This window comes from Nicotiana tabacum, chromosome 11 (assembly GCF_000715075.1).
Source record: "Nicotiana tabacum cultivar K326 chromosome 11, ASM71507v2, whole genome shotgun sequence".
NCBI classification, from domain to species: domain Eukaryota; kingdom Viridiplantae; phylum Streptophyta; class Magnoliopsida; order Solanales; family Solanaceae; genus Nicotiana; species Nicotiana tabacum.
In genome coordinates this window covers 181,004,487-181,019,335 of record NC_134090.1, presented here as the reverse complement: position 1 = coordinate 181,019,335, position 14,849 = coordinate 181,004,487, and the positions used below count along the sequence as shown (strand labels likewise).

At 37.6% G+C, this 14,849-nt stretch overlaps 2 protein-coding genes across 3 annotated transcripts; both read left to right on the top strand.

Annotated features, from left to right (window-relative positions):
- Window positions 1-594: 594 nt before the first annotated feature.
- Window positions 595-9,423, top strand: LOC107804149 (transcriptional activator TAF-1-like). Of its 2 annotated transcripts, none has more exons than XM_016627979.2 (13): window positions 595-747; window positions 1,648-1,810; window positions 1,958-2,002; window positions 2,293-2,388; window positions 2,509-2,589; window positions 3,308-3,364; window positions 3,502-3,656; window positions 3,801-3,849; window positions 3,946-3,994; window positions 4,080-4,324; window positions 8,411-8,488; window positions 8,619-8,744; window positions 8,842-9,423. In XM_016627979.2, the coding sequence occupies exons 2-13, from the start codon at window positions 1,751-1,753 to the stop codon at window positions 9,073-9,075; spliced, it is 1,275 nt and encodes a 424-aa protein (XP_016483465.1). In that variant the 5' UTR covers window positions 595-747; window positions 1,648-1,750; the 3' UTR covers window positions 9,076-9,423. The 2 variants fall into 2 exon arrangements, with proteins under 2 accessions (XP_016483465.1, XP_016483464.1); XM_016627978.2 differs by having other exon boundaries at window positions 609-747; window positions 1,665-1,810.
- Window positions 9,424-10,611: 1,188 nt separating this feature from the next.
- LOC107804143 (NDR1/HIN1-like protein 13) lies at window positions 10,612-13,239 on the top strand. The gene is made up of 3 exons (XM_016627970.2): window positions 10,612-10,817; window positions 11,524-12,246; window positions 12,812-13,239. The coding sequence occupies exons 2-3, from the start codon at window positions 11,558-11,560 to the stop codon at window positions 12,825-12,827; spliced, it is 705 nt and encodes a 234-aa protein (XP_016483456.1). The 5' UTR covers window positions 10,612-10,817; window positions 11,524-11,557; the 3' UTR covers window positions 12,828-13,239.
- Window positions 13,240-14,849: the final 1,610 nt, after the last annotated feature.

Sequence of the window (14,849 nt, the reverse complement as noted above, 5' to 3'; positions counted from 1 at the left end):
TGATCCAGCGTGATCCGGCCCTTCTCCAAATCCTATGCATAGCGAAAGTGCACCGGGCTGCCTTTTTATATTGGCTGCAAATACTTGTAAGATGCGTTTACAATATTACATGGCGGATTTGAAATGAATAATCTAATATGGTTAATTTTCTCATTTTAAGTAATTTTCGGAGAACAAACCACGTCAGACACAAAACTAGTGGTACAATTAATTTAGCCAACAAGACCCCACGTTATAAACACGTAATTCGAGTATACGAATGACACGTAAGATAAATAGTTGACATAGAAATAAATAAATAAATAAAATACATGAATTTTAAACGTGCCACCTCACCCCCCTTATAAAAACAACTCAGCACCTTTACCTACGGTATATACAAAATAATACTCCATCCGTTTCAATTTATGTGAACCTATTTTCTTTTTGGTCCGTATCAAAAAGATTGATCTCTTTCCTTATTTGGAAACAATTTACCTTTATGCAATGATTTATAGCCACATAAAATATACGTGCCTCATTCTTCGCCACAAATTAAAAAGTGTTCTTTCTTTTCTTAAACTCTGTGCACAGTTACAAGAGTTCACGTAAATTGAAACTATATGTATAATAGAGTAAGCTGGTTTAGATACGTACACGTGTTTGATGACGTGGATATTGCCTTGGCTCTCCCTCTTTTCTTCTTCTTCTTTACTCAATTTCTCTCTCTACAATTTTCTCATTTTCTCTCTCTTGCCATATTTTCAGGTATGTTCATGTTCATATTTGTATTTATAATAATTTTACTTTTTGTTGTTTTGTGAAAAGTTGTCTTTTGAAGGTGAATTATGTTGAATTTGCTGTACTATTATTACTTTCTGCTGTTTTCTGAGTTATGATTGTGAAATGAAGAAAATAAATAACTAAAATTTTAAGTTTTTATATACGCCGTCAGTTTAAGAAACTTTTAATTATCTTTAGCTGTTGTAGCATATAATCTGTCTTATTTTCAATATGAAAATGCTTAGAAATTAAGAAAGTTTGTTAGTCATAGGAATGTAATTTAGAATTCATGTAACAGTGTTTTATTTTTCTTTTATTTGATATTTTCTAGTTGTAAATTATGTGGGTTGATGAGGACTAGTTTGTCATTACATCCTAGGTTGTTTTATAGATTCTTGGGTTTTCTAAAGTTTGTCCCTTTACTTTGTTTTGGATGAAGACTATGAATGGACTATTATGCCCCTGCTTCTCTTTCCTGATTGAGATATATCAATAAAAAGCAACTAATTTTTACAGGACAGAAGCTAATATTTGAAAATCCTTTTAAGGTGTTAATTATAAGAAAAGAAAATTGGACCATTAATATGAATTCAATGGCGAAGCAGGAAATTCAATAAGGGTATTCAAATTTTGAACGCCCTTTGTTAGTGGGCATACTAGGATGTTCAAAGTCTATTTTTTAATCAATAACAAGTAGTAATATTTTACCTTATACATAGTATAAGTTTTCGGCGGCGAAGGGTGTTCAGTTGACCACCCTTAGCCATACATAGCTTCGCCCGTGTATATGATACTTTAGATTAGACCATACTTGTATTAAGAAAGAGGGAAGCTTTTTTATGCCATCTTTGGTCTTGTGAAATTTTGTTGCTCATTGTTTAACAGGGCTGTATTTTATGCAGTTGGCATAATAATCTCGGTCGGTAGCGACGAAAGGAAGTAATCAGTTCAGCAGTAATTAGTAGAGCATCTAGTTGCTTTCTGATACATGGGAAATAGCAAGGAAGGAAAATCTTGTAAGCCTGAGAAATCATCTTCGACCGCACCAGTAAGCGAATACAGTAATAGTTATTGTTCAATCTGTATTGTGTGTTTGACATTGTTCTCCTATGCTTCAGAGTATCTGTGGTTATTGTTAATCTCTTCTTTGAAATTAGTCTCTGAGTAGTTGGAAAATTTATTCTTGTATTGACAGGACCAGAGCAGTATTCACGTGTATCCTGATTGGGCGGCTATGCAGGTTAATCATTTTTCGCCTTACTGTTAGATATATTCTTAGAAGGGGAGTGTTGGAGCAACGGTAAAGTTGTCTTCGTGTGACCTATAGGTCGCCGTTTCGAGCCGTAGAAGCACCCACTAATGCTTTCATTAGGGTAGGCTATCCGCATGACACTCCTCGAGGTGTCGCCCTTCCCCTGACCTTGCGTGAATGTGGGATGCTTTGTGCACCGGCTGCCCCTTTTTTGTTAGATATTCGTACAGTAGCTCTAGTGGTTGTTGATATTTAACGTAATCCAGTTAAATGTTCAGGCATATTATGGTCCTCGAGTAGCTGTACCTCCTTATGTTAATTCTCCTGTTGCACCTGGTCATGCTCCTCATCCTTATATGTGGGGACCGCTACAGGTATTTTCCAGGCCGAATCTTTCTTAATAATTTTTGCGATTCGTTTAATCGAAGTGTTAGGTAATAGATTATCGGGCTTTGGCTGCATTAGTGCTAACCGAGATTCTCCTTTTTTTATAGCCTATGATGCCACCTTATGGTGCACCATATGCAGGAATCTACACGCATGGTGGTGTTTATGCGCATCCTGGAGTTCCTATCGTAAGTCTCCATTCCAGCATTTCCATTCTTTTTTCGATATCATAACTGCTTTTTGATTCCTACTTAGGGCATTGGTAAACAACTTATAACATATTGAGCTAGACCCGCTAATTTCTTAAAGGAACGAGAAGAAGTATCTGGGAACTAGAATGAAGTTATAACTATTTTGAACAATAGATCGAGAGTGAAAAACAAGCAGCTAACTGATTTAGAATTAAGCCCTGGCCAACAACAAATTCCAGTATCTACACTTTAGAAGTCTACTGCTCATCCGTTGGTAAGAAGTTGGTGTATTTTCTGTGTTCTTTAATATGATGGAGCAAGAGAAGCGCATCTCGATTATTAATTTTAAAGATTAGTTAACAGATTGGCTCAAGTGAATAGTGATCATCGGTAGAGGGTATCATATGAAAACTCGAACCACCTTTACCAGTTCCTTTTTCTTTGTGCGATTGGGGCATTTTCACTTGGTAGGATGTACGTGTTATCTCAAGTTAAAATTTTATATGGAACATAGGGAACTGATTTCTTATAAAAAATAAAATAAAATATAAGGATCTTATAATTTCTGAATATACTTGGTTTTGTCATCTTAATATTAAATCTATGACTGTATGTTTACGGAGAGTTACTGTAACATGTAACTCTAGCGCCAAAGAGTTGTGGCTAAAACGTGGAGCATGCTCAATTTATGGAATATCTGTTTATCTGATTCCAGGTGTCTCGTCCTCAGGCTCATGGAATGACATCATCTCCTGCTGTCAGCCAAACCATGGTATATATTACTTTTAGTTCTTTCAGTGTTTGTGAACTTATTTGTTCCGGAAATGTATGCTGATAAAATATTCTTTCCTTTAGCTCGATGTATTGCCTAATGGTGGGATTGAAGCTAAATCACTCTACATTGTGTAGGATGCTGCCACTTTGAGTATGGACACTTCTGCTAAGTCTTCGGAGAATACTGATCAACGCACGAGTAAGTTAAAAGGTTCTAATGGGCTTGGAATGTCAATAGGAAATCGCAGTGTTGACAATGGCGATGGCACTGACTATGGAGCTTCTCAGAGGTTTGTGCAATATTTAGTTATTTAAGAACCATGCTCGACTCATATAAATAGAATATTTGCAAATACCCAGTCCTTACATTCTGGAGAACACTTTGTAATCCTGTTTAAGTTATTGACTAATTATTAGATTTCATGTCGTGACAGTGGGCAAACTGAAGGTTCAAGTGACGGAAGTAACATACACACAGCAGAGGTATGATCTTCTGAGATCTATAAATCCATTTGTCTCATTTAAATTTTTTTTTTTTAAATTTGTATTGGAAACTGATTTTTTCTCTTCATGCTCTAGGTGGGTGAGAACAGTAAGAAAAGAAGCCGCGAGACAACTCCTAACGACTGTAAGAGTTTGGTCTCTTTTTCACTTTGTGTCCAAATTTGCCTGATTTCATCTTTTGATCTCTCTGTTCTTCAAACTTTTAACAGCTGGTGATGGAAAGACTCGGACACGAAGCAGTCCACAACCTAGGGAAGTAAATGGGGCTAGCAAGAAGGAAACTTCTATAGCTGTTAGTCATGGTAACATAGCAGAGAAAGTAGTCGGAACAGTATTTTCTCCAACCATGACTCCTACTCTAGAACTGAGAAATCCTGTCGGTACACTAGTGAAAGCTAGTCCAACTAATGTTTCACGAATCAGTCCTGCAGTGCCGGGCGAAGTCTGGTTACAGGTACATACATGAACCAGGTGAACTTTGCATGCTTATTTTGACATAAACTTCGGTATCCATTTTTGTACTTGAACTTCGGTGTCTGCATTGTTGCTACCGTTTCTTTTCATCTTTCTCGAGTCGAGGGTTTATCGAAAACAGTCTCTCTACCTTCCCAGCCCCAGGATAGAGGTAAGGTCTGCGTATACGCTACCCTCCCCAGACCCCACTTGTGGGACTTCACTTGGTTGTTGTTGTTGAATTTGGTGAGAACTGTGTTTACGTTCTTATAGTTAAATGTGTTATTCTCAGAAAATCTTTTGAAGTATACACATGGATCAGAATAGGTCTTTAGGTATGTTTGACTTTTCATGAATGAATCAAACTTCATGTACCACTGCCTTGGTGCCTGCTTCAATCCATAAAGACTCTTATTCAATTTGCACACCATGTGTTTCTTTCCAGCTACTTCAAATCCTTCTGGTTGCTCCATATAAATCTCCTCTTCCAAATCTCCATGAAGAAATGCAGTTTTCACATCCAACTGCTCCACTTCAAGATCTAGGCTAGCTGCTAAGCTCAAAATTGTTCGAATAGAAGTCATTTTAACAACGGGGGAGAAAATTTCGTCAAAATCAATACCTTTCTTCTGTTCGAAGCCTTTAACCACCAATCGAGCTTTGTATCTGACCAGCTTGCCATCTCCATCTTTCTTGAGTTTAAAGACCCATTTGCATTTGAGTGGTCTTTTACCCTTTGGAAGTTCAACCAGCTTGTATGTGCCATTTTTCTGGAGAGATTCCATCTCTTCTTGCATAGCTTTCATCCACTGGTTCTTTTCTGGATGGGACAACACCTCCTTAAGACTTTCTGGTTCCCCCTCATCACTGATGAGGACATACTCTGTGGAAGGGTACCTGCGTGACTCTACCCTTGGCCTCTCTGATCTCCTCAGAGGTTGATGTTGTTCTTCTCCCTGAGTGGGGTGCTCCACTTCCTCGACACCTTCATCAAGTTGCTCCCCCTGCTCAATAACCTCACCAGGTTGCTCCCCCTGCTCGGCAACCTCGTCGGTCGTACTTTCTACACTTGTGGGATTGTTAGAAGTAGAAGGAATAGTAACAAAGTTAGGAATTATACCATTCTTCGCCTTTTCTGACATATCAGCAGCAGTTCCAACTTCACTTTCTCGGAAGACTACATCTCTACTTCTGATGACCTTCTTCTTTACAAGATCCCACAGTCTGTACCCGAACTCTTCATCTCCATATCCGATAAATATGCAGGGAATAGATTTATCATCCAGCTTTGTTCTCTGCTCTTTTGGTACATGTGCAAAAGCTCTGCAACCGAACACTTTCAGATGCGAGTAGGACACCTCCTTGTTGGTCCAGACTCTCTCTGGGATTTCAAACGCCAACGGAACTGATGGACTCCTATTGATCAGGTAACAGGCTGTCTGAACTGCTTCACCCCAGAATGACTTAGGCAGTTTAGCCATTCTGAGCATGCTTCTCACCTTCTCCACAATGGTGCGGTTCATCCTCTCGGCTACGCCATTGTGCTGTGGGGTTCCAGGAACTGTCTTTTCATGTCTGATCCCATGACTTGAACAATACTCTTCAAATTCCCTTGAAGTGTACTCACCTCCATTGTCACTTCGGAGACGCTTTAGCTTTCGACCCGTCTCCCTTTCTACTAGAGCATGAAACTTCTGGAAAACATGAAACACCTGATCTTTGGTTTTCAAAATATAAACCCATAATTTTCGTGAAGCATCATCAATAAAAGTAACAAAATATTTGTTACCGCCCATTGATTCAATTTCCATTGGGCCGCAAACATCAGAATATACTAAATCAAGTATATTCAATTTTCTTTCAGACGATGTGTGAAATGAGACTCTATGCTGCTTACCAAATAAACAGTAGTCACAAGGTTTTACAGTTGTACCTTTGGCATAAGAAATGAGTGATTTCTTGGCAAGAATCTGCAATCCCTTCTCGCTCATATAACCCATTCTTTTGTGCCACAAATCTACAGAAATCTCATCTTGTGCCGCGTTCAATTCACCTTGGCATATTTCTGCATTTGTCCTGTACAACGTGCCACGAGCAACTCCCTTTGCAATCACCAATGATCCCTTAGTGAGTCTCCACTTTTGATTTGCAAAATAACTCTCGTATCCATCTCGGTCTAAAGCAATTCCCGAGATCAAGTTCATCCACAAATCAGGTACATGCCGCACATCCTTTAGAACCAATGTGAATCCGACATTTGTCTTGATACAAATGTCACCAATCCCCGCAATCTTTGAGTAACTTGTGTTACCCATTTTCACTGTGCCGAAATCACCTGCTACATATCTGCAAAAAAGATCTCTTACCGGTGTGGCATGGTGAGATGCCGCTGTGTCAACCACCCATTCCGACTCTGAACCTGACAGGTGCATGCATTCCTCTTCCTCATTTATAAAGAGGACAACATTATCATTATTTTGCACCATGGCGGCTGTGTTGTCGTCATTCTTCTGGCCACTGGTTTCACCTTTGCCCTTCCTTGGATTTGGGCAATCTCTTTTGAAGTGACCTGGTTGATTACAGTTGTAGCAATTTCTGACTCTTGATTTGGATCGGTTCTTTGACTTCCCACGAGCTCCGGATCTACCATAGTTGTTCGAACTCCTTTGATAACTCCTGCCTCTACCTTCTGTGATGAGAGCCTGTCCTTGATTTTCAGGCTTCTTTCTCATCTTCTCATTGAGTAGAAGAGCCGATGTGACATCTTTCAACTCAATAGTAGTCTTACCGTGCAGGATGGTTGTTGCCAAATTATCGTACGAAGATGGCAACGAGTTCAATAGCAAGATGGCTTTATCTTCTTCCTCGATTTTCACTCCGAGGTTGGCAAGCTGTGTGATTAGTCCGTTAAACACATTTAAATGTGACAAAAAATTCGTACCTTCACTCATGTGTAGGGCGTATAACTGCTTCTTCAGGTACAATTTATTTGTCAGCGTTTTGGACATGTATAGGCTTTCCAACCTTGTCCAAATTCCACGTGCAGTGTCTTCATCAATGATGTTATTTACCACATCATCTGATAAGTGCAACCTGATTGCACTAGCAGCTCTTTCATCCAAGTCAGCCCAATCCTCAGCTTTCATGGTATCAGGCTTTTTGGAATCAACATCTAGAACCTTGTGTATTCCTTGTTGGATGAGCAGATCTCTCATCCTTCTTTGCCATGTTGAGAAACCGTTATCTCCATTGAATTTTGCTACCTCGTACTTTACTCCGGACATTTTTATTTTTCACCAAGTATAGTACTACCGACAGTGAATAGTATTTCAGTGAACGAGCAGAACCCGTGCTCTGATACCAGTTGTTGGGAATAAACCCCTTACCAAAATAATATTCACGGTAATAAAGCGGAATAATAATGTAGCACCGAGATACGGTAATTAACAAGAATAAAAGAGTAACAATGACACCAAGATTTTTACGTGGAAAACCCTTCTGAATAAGGGAAAAAAAACCACGACCCCGAGAGGAGCAACTGATATCACTATAGTAAGGAATTTTACACTTTGTAGGTCGGAGGTAAATACTCCAAAGACCACTATATCACTATAGTAAGGAATTTTACACTTTGTAGGTCGGAGGTAAATACTCCAAAGACCACTACAACACTCAAAAGAAATAACCCTCTTTTGATATTCCCACCTCACTACAATATCGCTCACTCTCTATTTTCCTCACAGACTATTTTCTTATACCTTGTCTGTGAAACCTCACTCTTTCTTTCTCTCTTTGTTGGTGTATTGAAATGAGAGTTGAAGCTCTCCTTTTATAGCCAAAGCTTCACCCTCTAAAGCCTACAATATTTGACAATTTACACACACTTTTCATAATTCAACAAAGTTGGCTACCAAACCAAAGAAATTCAACAAGGTTGGCTACCAAACCAAACTAATTCAACAAGGTTGGCTACCAACCAAACCAAGTCAACAAGGTTGGCTACCAAACCAAAGAAAACTCTTATTAGGCACATGCCTAATACTTCTTCAATGAGATGGACATCATCAAAATGAAACTATAATTTCAGAATGAACGTGAGATCAAGCGGGAGAAGAGGAAGCAGTCTAATAGGGAATCAGCAAGGAGATCAAGGTTGAGAAAACAGGTAAGAGAGGAAATGTGTACATTATAGAATATTTATCTTTTGATTGAATCTTAATATATGGCCTACGTTTTACTGCTTTATATACTAGTTCTGATACATGTACTTTCTTTATTTCCCTCCTCCCTCCCAGGCAGAAGCTGAAGATTTGGCAATACGAGTTAAATCTTTAACCTCTGAAAATTTAGGACTCAAATCGGAGATAAATAAATTCATTGAAAACTCTGAGAATTTAAAGCTTGAAAATGCCGCTTTAATGGTATGACTTTGTTTCTTTGTTGAGTACTCTTCGTCAATTTGGTGGTGATATGTATATTCATTGTTCGGGCTTGTTAAATATGGTCTGGATTGCGCAGGAGAGACTGAAAAATAAACAACGAGGAAATGCAGAAGAGGTAACTTTTGGTAAGATTGATGATAAGAGGTTGCAACCCATTAGCACAGCAGACCTATTAGCAAGAGTCAACAACTCTGGTCTGTTGGATAGAACCAACGAAGATAGTGAAATTCGAGAGAATAATGCCTCAGGAGCAAAGCTTCATCAACTTCTTGATGCTAGCCGCAGAACTGATGCTGTGGCTGCTAGATGATCCATAGTCACAACCGTGATCCCCTGGTTCGAGATCTTGAAGTATAGTTTGATTGTGTAATTTTGGTGCAAGTTTCAAACTTACTGTTAACGCGCAGAAGTACAGTACAGAAATGCAGAATAGGACTATTAAACATCAGAAACTCTAATTTTACCTAATTGTAACTTAGCAATGGAAGCTGAGGAATGCTCCTCCCCCCTCCCCCATTTACTTCAGAGTGCCATATTGCATGGTCTTATTTAAATTGTTAATGTTAATCACACTAGAAAACTTGACTGAGGAGTGAAAAGATTTTGGTTTGGATGTCTGAAAGTATTGCCTATGGAAGCAGTGAACAAGTGATCTTTGTGATATGACTGATGCCTTTGTTGAAAAATATTCTTCACATTGATTAAAGGGCAACTCGGTGCAATAAGCTCCCGCTATGCGTAGGGTCCGGAGAAGTACCGGACCACAAGGGTCTATTGTACGCAGCCTTACCCTGTATTTCTGCAAGAGGCTGTTTGTACGGCTCGAACCCGTGACCTTTCATGCATATTCTAATTCTTTTGCCTTTTAACGTCTCTATCATTCTTGGTATTACTCAGTTTTTCTCCAACTCCCAATTATCAATGTAATAACATTGACCTGTCAATTCGGTTTCAATTTTAAAATTAAGCTTAATCTTTCATCTTCATGCTTCTATTTAAACCTAATTTATTAGAACTTATAGGTTCAATTCCATCAATTCCTGTTGAGGTAATTCTTACAACTACTCCTAAGAGGAATGATTTGTAATCTCCATACACTGAGACAACGAAGGAGCCTTAGAGTAATGATAACGTTGTTTCCGTGTGACCTATAGGTCATAGGATTAATTGATTAGATACTTCAGACCCATAATCTTTCTAGGAACAACTTCTACAACGATAGGCAGAAAGGCATAATTAATTCTACAAATCTTACGCACTGACTATAGTAAACAGGTCCTTCTTACAGAGACTGTCCTATGTATAAGTTATGACCCATCCAAATGGTCTTGGAAAAAATCTTTCATTCGATGCTTCTGATTCGAATCGTGGAACCAGCATTAATGCTTGCATTAGGCTAAGCTGTCTATATCATACCCCTTTGGAGTGCCTTCCCCCACCCTGCGTGAATATAAAATGCTTTGCGTATTGGGCTATCCTTGTACCTCGACAACAAATCACCACAATATTAATCATTCATAAAAATTCGTATGTTTGCTCTTTCGTATATAATTATTTACTCAAAATTTTGTTCTAACAATATTGATAGTATTTTACAAAATTGTGTATTACATGACTAAATATACCCGAGGTGAGAGACTAGCAAAATAAAAGTTTGGCCGAGAAAAAAGAATAAACATAAGACTTTGGGGATAATTTAAGTTTCTTAATTTGTCTTTAATCTAGTCGAAACCTTTGCGCGTAAATCTCGGCTATTTAATCTTAATCCCCAACAAATTATCTGGTTCCTGTCTTGGTCATTACCAGAAACCTTTTTCCTCCATTTCCTCATTTTACCTCAGCAGAAATATCCTACAAAAGAAAAAGGAAAATTTTTTTTTAAAAAAAATCTCTTCTCCAAAACCCAAGTTTATTCTTTTTTTTTGTGGTTTCTTCAATTATTATTGCCACCTCAAGATTCATATTTGATCTCTCAAATTTATATAAAGGTTCAACCTTTACACATGATATCATATCCAAATAAAATGCAACAATGAAATCAAGTGCTCCCAGGTTTTATCTCTGATTCATTTTTATGTTTGTTTTAACCCCACATTTTCATCTTTAATTTCTTTGGTTTGATACACAATGTTATTTGCATTCTTTGAAAAATTTCTTTCTTTCAACAATTCTAACTGCATCCCATTATGTTATTGGGTTTTAAATTAACAATTTATACATATTCAATGAATTTTTTAAGACAAATATAAAGTATGGAGCAAAGGTAGCGGGTTCGGTTGAACCCGCATCCTGCTATGCTAGCTCCGCCCCCTGCTGAAAACATAATTCAACAAAAGAAATGCTTCTTCATTCTATAACAATTTCATATCATGCATATTTGAAGCTAGTATATACAAATTTTCATCTATATTGGAAAATCTGACCATTTCATTTGAAAACTTAAGTCGCTAAAATAACCACATGACTTTTATTTTCTTAATTAAGTTTTCAATACGTCCCCTCACGTCTCATTTATTTTTATATCATGTGGCAAGCTTTACGCGTTAGCTTGTTTTTTTTTTTCATAAGTCAAACACGTAAAAATTCTTTTTTAATGCTAAATAAAAGTGAGATTCCAATCAAATATCTCCGCCTACACTGATATCATGTTAAAGAGTATGATAACCTAAAAAAATATATTTTTATTTACTTAACTATGTTTTCGACGTTTTATACCTGAAAACATGGTGATCAATATCAAATTTGAATCCACATGCAGAAACAGAGAGAAATAAAGCGAGGAATTTCGAAGAATGTCTATGAGAAAACCTTTGCAGAAGCCACCTGGTTATAGAGAAACTGGAATACCAATTCAACGGCCGCCACAATCACCATTTTACCCAGAAAAAAATAATTCGCGTAAAAGGAGTTTCTGCTGCTGCTGTTGTTGTTACTTCTTCATCATCTTAATTTTCTTAATCCTCTTATTTATTGCTGTTGGTGCCATTCTTTATCTATGGTTTGATCCAAAACTCCCTATTTTCCACTTAAAATCCCTCGAATTCACCAAATTTAATATCACAGACAGTCCAGACGGGCCTAAATTGAGTGCACAAGCAACAGTTAGTGTAGAGCTAAAAAATCCAAATAAACAGCTCAAGATTATATATGAAAAAACAAACATAGAATTGAAAGACGAAGATGGTGTTACTTTGGGTAATGGAAACGTTCCAGGCTTCGTCCAGGGGACGAAGAATGTGACAGTGGTTAAATTTGATATTAATATGAATGAATTGTTATATAGCGAAAATGTTGCGAAAGTAAGAGATGGATTAAAGAACAAGAGTTTGAAGGTTTCTGCTGATGTTGGAACTGGTTTTGGAATTGGATTTAGTGGTTGGAAAAGTGAAACAATTGGAGTTAGAGTAAGTTGTGGAGGTTTGAGCTTGAAGCAAATGGAAAATGGAACTTCACCCAAATGCCAAATTACTGTGCTTAACAGGTAAGTAACAAGATTACTTGTAATAAAAATAAATTAAGAAGTTTGGTACGCGAAATATATTTCCTAAGAGTCTTTTGATATTGTGGGGGATTTGTATGTCAGTAGAAAATATAAAGAACGTCAAAATGGATCAGAGCTAAATGGATAACGATGCTTAGGTAGCTCGCTCCGACTAGGTTGAAATTGAGGCTTAATAATTGTTGTTGTATGAGATTTAGTGAATCAATTATAATTTTTATACATTAAGTTAAAGTTATTTTTTCGTGAAATATAGTTATTTCTATGTACTATATTATTGGAAAGTTGTTCTCTATGTAAGCAACCCCCACTTCCAACCGAGAGGTTGTGAGTTAGAGTCTCCCCAAGAGCAAGGTGAGAAGTTCTTGGAGGGAAGGATGTCAGGGGTCTATTTGGAAACAGTCTCTCTACCCTAGGGTAGGGGTAAGGTCTGCGTACACGCTACCCTCCCCAGACCCCACTAAGTGGGATTATACTGGGTTGTTGTTGTTGTTGTTGTTGTTGTTGTTGTTTCTCTCTTAACGAACCTTCATTGTTTGATTTGCAGAATTCATCTAGATTGATTATTTTTTTCATGTCTATGGGCACGCATCAGAGGCAGAGTCAAGATTTGAAGCCAGCTCCGACAGACAGGAGGAATATGAGTTACTACAGTGCTATGTTATACATGCATAACATACTACATATATATACTTATGTACATATTATGATTTATGTATATGATTTTGAATAACTCAAGCCAAAATATATATAACCCTATAGATAGTTAGCTGCATATATTGCTTTAAACACCTGGTATATATATTATAGGTGAAGAGAAATGGTAAGGAGGAAAAGAATGAAGTATAGTATTAGTTGCATATATAGAACTAGGGGTGTTCTCTCCATTTCTTAGTAGATGTCTTTGTACAAAAATGTCAAGTGACTATGTATACTAGGAAAGGCAATATGATTATGTACTATCACTAAAGTGTAATATAGCAGTATTTTTTACGCAAAAAAAAAAAAAGGAAAAAGAAGAGCATTATATAAGTGTTCATATTTTTTTTTGGGAACCCCAGAAAACGAACCCGCAGTCGCTACAGCTTCTGCCATAGCCTCTGCCCTTCGGGTGAGCACTCTGTGGAGAGCACTTTGTGCGCACTGGGTAAACTCCCACTGTGTAATAGCCTGCAAACCACACAAGGGATTTAAACCGCACTAGGCAAGCCCCATGCGACAGGCTCAGATCCAGAGCGGTATTGAGGTGGTTCGAACCCGCGTCGCCCGTGTGACCAGCGCCCTACAAACCCAACTGGGCCGTCCCTTCGGGACATAAGTGTTCATGTTGTCACGTATTAATTGGCCATCTCTTCTGCGTGAAACAACTTGCGTGAGTGTTGAACGGAGTGTTGAAATTTATAGTTCATAAGTTCAAGCCGTTGAATTATAGCAGATTGTCTACATCACACCCTTGAAATAGGATCTTTTTTTTTAAAGTTACATGAGGGAGAAGGGAGGGGAAAAGGGAAAGGGGTTTGAATCTTTCACCTCAATTGTGGAAGACAGGAAAGATACTAAGTGAGTTAGCCCTCAATCCCAATTAGGTTCTCGTGAAGAAAGTGAAAATATTTAAGAAATAACTAAGTTCATTTGCAACTTGAACCTCAATCTAGTAGACTAAGGGGTTGTTTGGTTGGAAACAAGTTATTTCGGAATCAATTATCTCGGAATTGGTTATCCCAGAATTAGTTATTTACCCTCCCAAGGATAAATAAACACTACAATTCCAGGAACTAATCTCGGGATTAGTTATACCGCAATTTTATTTCAACCAAATATAGGATAAATTCATCTCAAATTTAATCTCGGGATTAATTATCCATTATACCTTGTACCAAATGAGCCTTAAATTTGAAGAGCAGCCTCAACAGTTTTAGTTGTTAACTCGTGAACAAGCCATGTTGTAGACATACTCTCCAAGCATATCGTTCTCAAAATAACACAAAAAAATATATGTATGTATGTACACACACATATATATACACACAGAGGCAGACCTACGTTGAGGCTTGAGGGGTCACGAGACCCCGTTAGCCTCGACAAAAATGATGTATATATATCTCTTTGCATACAGCTGTGACCCCTTAAATATTTTTCGTGTGCCCTCAAATTCAAAAAGGTAAACTAAAGGAGCGGTTTTGTGGAGAACTTAAGTTTCGACTTTTGCTAGATGTCGTGGGTTCAAAACCCATTATCTCTTTCTCCCCTCTTTTTAGTTTACTTCTTTTAATTCAACTAATCTGTACACATAATAGTCAACTTAACTTTTTTTCTTTTTCAAATCTCTCCCTTAAAATTAAAAGTCTCAAATTGTAATATATCGCGCTTCAGAAGTAGAAAAATAAAAATTCTTTTGCCACAACTTTCTTCAAAAATCACTTTGACAAAGTAGCGGATATCCGTCAACTCTGGCTCAACAATGACAACTAATTAAGAGTTTGAGACTTTTCTTCAGTTCTGTAACTATTAGCACACTATTAATCTAGATTTGTTTAGTATGTTTTTTGATAATTTTTGAAGTTTGAACACCTTTTTGATCATAG

Bases quoted from the DNA above. Each gene is read 5' to 3' on its own strand.
- LOC107804149 (XM_016627979.2), top strand. From the start codon at position 1,751: ATGGGAAATAGCAAGGAAGGAAAATCTTGTAAGCCTGAGAAATCATCT. The intron at 2,003-2,292 runs GTTAATCATTTT...TTAAATGTTCAG, and splicing joins CTGATTGGGCGGCTATGCAG to GCATATTATGGTCCTCGAGT. The intron at 3,657-3,800 runs GTTTGTGCAATA...ATGTCGTGACAG, and splicing joins GACTATGGAGCTTCTCAGAG to TGGGCAAACTGAAGGTTCAA.
- LOC107804143 (XM_016627970.2), top strand. From the start codon at position 11,558: ATGTCTATGAGAAAACCTTTGCAGAAGCCACCTGGTTATAGAGAAACT.